Source organism: Perkinsus marinus (genome assembly GCF_000006405.1).
Source record: "Perkinsus marinus ATCC 50983 genomic scaffold scf_1104296970094, whole genome shotgun sequence".
Lineage (NCBI taxonomy): Eukaryota > Perkinsozoa > Perkinsida > Perkinsidae > Perkinsus > Perkinsus marinus.
Genome location: NW_003202570.1, coordinates 88,069 through 93,819, shown reverse-complemented (window position 1 = coordinate 93,819; position 5,751 = coordinate 88,069). Strand labels below are relative to the sequence as shown.

Sequence of the window (5,751 nt, the reverse complement as noted above, 5' to 3'; positions counted from 1 at the left end):
GATTCTCACAAATCTCGAAAATAACACATATTTGCATATCAAATTGATACGCACTGGAGTTTTGCCCGCTTTACGTGAAGTGGTGTAAAACTTGGTGAAAAACGCGAAATCCACGGTATGCAGTAGCCGTGAAGTATGTTTTTCATATCTCGGGTGAAACTCCACTGTATATACTTCTTACTGTTCGAATCACGAGAGCATCATCTCTGAATGCCTCGAGCATGAGAGCGCTCCCACTGTATGCCGCATCCACATGCAACATTATTCCTTCTCGCCGACAGCTGAATAACCGGATAGCAAAATTTTCTATCGAATATTCCAGCTTCCTTACAGATCTCCCAACTCGTGCACAGGGTCAACCGCACAAGTGTTCGTAGCGCCGTAATTTGCGACGCACAGAATTGGCAGGAAACCGAGTCGTCTACAACAACGGGTTTTCAACAAACACTTTAATCTTCTATACCTGTCTTCAACTATTGTCTCTTTCAAAAGTGAAATGTTCATCGGAAAGTTGCCGGTCTCATCTCGGGAAGTCGCTATCTGGAGAAGTACATAAATAGTCGGTCTTTTTAATCTCAAACGATGTGAAAAACGTCCTTTATTTCACGAGAATCAGTTTCCATTTTTCCAATTTCTCCTCTCATTCGGCGAGTTTCGGATTGAAGAAGGGGTTATAGTGTGTACAACAATCAACTCGTAATCGCATTGCCAGTGACGACGCGAACTTCGCGTCGCGGAGTAGCGTTATTACAGCATGTTCGCTTTCCTCAGCTGAGTTCAGGAGTTTTTTCGCTATTTGTAGAAGTTGGAATACAAATTCGGGTAGAAGTGCACAGAAACCAACGAGAATTTCTCAAAATTTCGTCACAATTTTCATATTATCACCAACAAATGTGCATATTTTCCTACAGTGCAATACCAAGAATCAACTACCGAATGGGAACAGTGTGGGAAAGTATGCACATGGTCAACCACATGTGTTGGTGGAAATGAGCAACTTCTGAGAGAATTCTGGGAACTTGGTTTCTGTATACTTCTACCCCAATTTCAATGTAAACTCCTGAGCTCAGCTGAGGAGAGCGAACGTATATTCCTCCAACACTGACCACTTACCTTCCGTAAACGAACTCCCGCCGTACGGCACGCTTTTTCCGTACAGAAATGTGTTTGTTCCGATGTGTATCTGTTGAGGATTCCTTCACTACTCAAGAAGTTGAAACGAGATCACCTACACGACAAAACGCAGTTTGCTCACCCCTCCGGACTGTTCATGCTCCATGTTTGTTTCTGCCAACATCTGCGTAAAAGTGAAATGATAAGGATTAGGTATCATCGACAGTATATGAGAAATCGATGCAGTTTTTATGAGCTTTAAGGACGGCTTGTATACACCTCTGATGCACATCGTGATGGGGTCGTTCTACCATGAAATGTATGGATTTTGGTACGCATTTTCTCACGTGTTGACTCCAATGTTTACTAAGTCTACCGACCAGCATAACAAATTCCGACAGTGAGGGAGAATAGGCACATGATCGACTTCATGTGTCGGTGACAATACGAAATTCTGAGGACATTTCGGGAAGTTCTTGTTGGTTTCTGTATATTTCTACCTGAATTCGTATGTAAACTTCTATAGTTAGTGACGAAACTCGTGAGATCAGCTGAGAAAAGTAAACATGTATACCTCCAACACTCAATTCCGATCTCGACCGATGAATAAATGCATCATAATTACCTTCATTTTCATTCTAGTTTTCGCTGCTGCTATCACTACTACAAGTGCATCGCTCGCCGTGTTTTGTACCTGTTCGTTAACTCGTTCAGCACACCATATTCAACTACTTACTGGGCGCGCGCTTTATACAAATTGTGAGTAAGTTTTTAGGTGATAGATATAAGAATCCACTGGGAATAACTAGACTCAATTCTGACTCCCAATTCGAGAGGATAAATGAAGAGTGCACGCAGATGATCATTGTGTGAAGTAGATGCGCACGCGTTCGGGTGGCAATAATTGTCACAGAGCGCGTTCTGGGATATTGATCGATCATTATCCATCTCGGGAAATAGCAAAAATTTCATATCAAATTCACTCACGATGCCGCCGCCCTTTCCTGAAGAATGCATGAAATCTTCTCCCAGTTGCAATCCCTTCGCAAGAGCGTCCATAGTAGAAATTTCCAATTCGTTTTCAATCTACAATGAATCACTTTTCCGCATCTTACTAGAGACACATACCTCACTATGTTCGGCAAGTACTCGATTACCGACACCCCCAAGAGCCGTCACGATAGGCTCCATGAGAATCACAGGAGTACCTGCAGTCAAGCAGTTATGCATATCTCGATTTTCGAGTTGGCTTTCCCCAATTCGAGAGTACGAATATAAACTACAGAACACTTGGTGCCAATCGATTCACGCTGTTGGAATGTTGATATCACTCAAAGTCGACTTTCGAACTCTCGAAAATAGACGGTGTTGAACGTATTACTTTGCATAACGGTTTGGTTCACACTGTACAACTTGTTCGATTTTCAGATTCCTAATCGTCGAATTAGTTACAACATTTTCTCGTTTCGAACTATCAAAATCGAACACACTATATGGTAGTTAAACACATACAACATCTAAAAAATTTTTCACTACTTTCTGAAAAGAATGATTCTGTTGTGAATGGTCATCCGAGTCGCATAGAGCAATGTGGGAGAATATGCACATGATCAACTACATGTGTCGGTGACAATATGAAAATTCTGAGAGGAAATTTTGGGAAATTCCTGTTAGTTTCTGTGCACTTCTACTCGAATTCGTCCGTCGTATTGAGAAAACTGCCAAACTCAGCTGAGGAAAATACATAATTTAACACCAGTAAGTTCACAAGCATTCACACTCACTTGTCTTTGATGGGAAGAATGCGAGGAACTTTGGGTGTTGCCAGTGGCACATTCCAGGGATCACCAATTTCTCTATGTCCGACAATATGGCCACCCACGATCGGCCTTTTTCTGTTAATACACCTAGCTGTGATATTCATAGTGTTCGTATAGGAGTTCACACATGAATTCGAGTAGAAATGTCAAGAAACCAACAAAATTTTTTTCTGAATTTTCACTTTGTCACCAGCGCACCTAAATATTTTGTAGTCAACCAGCGAAAGAGCCTACCATTATTCTCGAGATGCTCAGCCGAACTCCCCGGTTTCAATTCAGGATCCCTAACGAGCCGTTCCCCCACTGATTCCAAATATCTGAGGGCCATAGCAACAACAGTATAAAAACAAAAAACTCACCGCACTATCATATCCATCGTATCGCACCAGTTCTTTTCCCAGGATGTCCGGAAGCCCTCGCGCCTGGGAAAAAAGAACACTTTAACTAGGCCTTCCACACGAAGAAACGAAGCTTGGATTGTTTCTAACGGTCGCGGGTTCAATTCTCGGCACATGCTCTTTTCGAGCAGTTTCCACTTACTAACATTTACGGCGCACAAAACACAGCGTCAGGGATGAGAGTATTTTCATATTCTCTGGAGGATACATGAGCTACTCCGTATGGTATGTGTCTTGAGATCTCAACTGGTGTATTCGTAGAGAAAATAAACGGATGCACGCTGTTATCAAAGCAACCAGAAACCCGAACTGCTGAGAGCGAGCGACAAACCTCCTCGGATTTTGTCGTCCTTCCTTGGATTTTGTAATTTACCCGACCAACGCACATGAAACGCGTGAAGTGACAGTATACGCTCCTTGAGGAAACATATTCAGTGCGGTAAAATATGCACAAGATTAACTACATATGTTGATGACAATATGAAAATTGTGTTGAAATTATTTTCGATTTCTGCACACTTTTATCCGAATTCGTATGTAAAGGAAACTCTTGACCTCAGCTAAGGAAAGTGAACATATATCTCAACACTGGACTTACCCTAGCTCGTCGGGATGCGACCACGCTGTAGTTCCACGCCCGAATGCTTGATACACACGATGGTCATTTCTTTCTCCCACAGATCGTCTGAAAATGTGGGGAAATATGCACATTGTCGATTACGTGTATTAATGACAATATGGAAATTCTGAGGGAATTTTCTTGGTTTCTGCACATTTCTAAACTTCAATAACTAATGAGAAAACTAGTGAGCGCAGCCGAGGAGAGCGAACATATTTTCCTCCAACACTATATCGGCAGCTTACACAATGATTCCTTGTCGGTGAAGGAGTTCTACGACGGTTCCGGGTATAGCATTTTCGCATACAAAACATAAAAATCCAAAACGTGATGACATAATCGGTAGCTGTATGCGCTCCTGAAATGCGCAACAGAACACTAAGAATCGTACATTGTGTGCAAATTTGATATGCAAATGTGAAGAATGTGTGTTTTCTATTCTGGGATTAATGATAATGAACAACTTGTCGCTATCATAGTCTCGAAAGGTTACTTTTATCACATCACATGTTCATAGCAATGTTCACATTGTTTACATTGTTTATGCGATATAGTTTCAGATCGATTCTTATTAATCTCGGAAAATAACACACATTTGCATCATATCAAATTGACAATTATATTGGATTTCCACGACATTAGCAAGATCGTGGACCCGAAGTCTGCAAACTTATCGTAGCCGGTTACTCCGAATATGCTTGTAGAAGATCTACAGGCCAGTTTGAAGCTTCGTTCGAATTTTCAAGAATTTTTGAGGAAAAAAATGCACATTTTTCCTAATTTTCCAACAACTGTGTCAGTGAGGGTCAACGCAGATCCGTCTCGTGTCACCAAGGCGAACGTCGCTAATAGAAGTCGGTACGTTTCCAAAAACGATCAGACTATTTCATCAAAACTTTGAGCAAATCATTAAAACTACACAATGAAGCGCATCTTTTTCCCACAAAAAATAAAAGAATTACCAAAAATTCCCGCAAAACATCAGATTGCATCAGAAATGCTACAGTGAATGCCAAACTCATATGATCAACAACGAAAAGTCACCTTCAAATGTTCGTTAGCCACAAGTGAGTCCCTGACGGAAATCGTCGAGGCCACCCTATCCTGTATACACCTCTTTAATTCATGTATACCATAATATTGTAAAACACACCAAAGTCGTAATGAGCGGAATTGCCTTCCTAATGGGATGCTCCTGAGATATGACCATATACGCAATGTGGGAAAAGATACACATGGTCAACTACGTGGGTTGAGAATTCTGGGAAATTCTTACTGGTTTCTATACATGAATTCTTGTGAGAAAGCGAACATATATTCCTCCAACACTGCATATATCTAGAGAACTCACCATGAACTGAGAGTCGGAGCGGCGTTGGTTTTGGAAGCTTGTGGAAGGTAGTCACCAGTTGCAGCGAACGCAGCAGTCATGCGCTGCTTATCCTGATAATGATACAGTGTGTGCCAGTTTGATATGCAAATGTGCGTTTTCAATCCCAGGATGAGTGAACAACTTGTCGCTATCATAGCCTTGAAAGGTTGCTTTTATCACATCACATGTTCATAGCAATGTTAACATTGTTTATGCGATATAGTTTCAGATCGATTCTTATTAATCTCGGAAAATAACGCACATTTGCATACAAAATCCACACGGACCGTAGAAAATTAAGCGCTTGTTCGTAGCCGAACTTAAGTTTATTCTGAAAGATTCTCGACGAACAAACAACTCATGTTGTTGCAACCTGTTTTCTCAACTTGAAAAATTCAATACTCTCGAGCACACGTACCACTATTAACT

At 41.3% G+C, this 5,751-nt stretch overlaps 4 protein-coding genes across 4 annotated transcripts in view; all 4 read right to left on the bottom strand.

Moving 5' to 3' along the window:
• Nucleotides 1-165: 165 nt before the first annotated feature.
• On the bottom strand, nucleotides 166-524 carry Pmar_PMAR018370 (aromatic amino acid decarboxylase, putative; the record flags this gene model as incomplete). The annotated part of the gene is made up of 3 exons (XM_002767723.1): nucleotides 166-281; nucleotides 332-421; nucleotides 464-524. Coding segments are annotated over 3 exons (267 nt in total), but the record flags the coding sequence as incomplete, so codon positions are not given.
• Nucleotides 525-1,713: 1,189 nt separating this feature from the next.
• On the bottom strand, nucleotides 1,714-2,199 carry Pmar_PMAR018369 (hypothetical protein; the record flags this gene model as incomplete). The annotated part of the gene is made up of 2 exons (XM_002767722.1): nucleotides 1,714-1,807; nucleotides 2,101-2,199. Coding segments are annotated over 2 exons (193 nt in total), but the record flags the coding sequence as incomplete, so codon positions are not given.
• A 42-nt stretch (nucleotides 2,200-2,241) lies between these two features.
• On the bottom strand, nucleotides 2,242-3,008 carry Pmar_PMAR018368 (hypothetical protein; the record flags this gene model as incomplete). Its single annotated transcript, XM_002767721.1, has 2 exons — nucleotides 2,242-2,321; nucleotides 2,898-3,008. Coding segments are annotated over 2 exons (191 nt in total), but the record flags the coding sequence as incomplete, so codon positions are not given.
• A 1,738-nt stretch (nucleotides 3,009-4,746) lies between these two features.
• Nucleotides 4,747-5,751, bottom strand: part of Pmar_PMAR018367 (hypothetical protein) — a gene marked incomplete at both ends in the record, with an annotated part of 1,390 nt that continues 385 nt past the window's right edge. Inside the window, 2 exons of the mRNA XM_002767720.1 lie at nucleotides 4,747-4,795; nucleotides 5,302-5,393. Coding sequence (XP_002767766.1) covers nucleotides 4,747-4,795; nucleotides 5,302-5,393 — 141 coding nt within the window. The remainder of the gene's footprint in view (nucleotides 4,796-5,301; nucleotides 5,394-5,751) is intronic.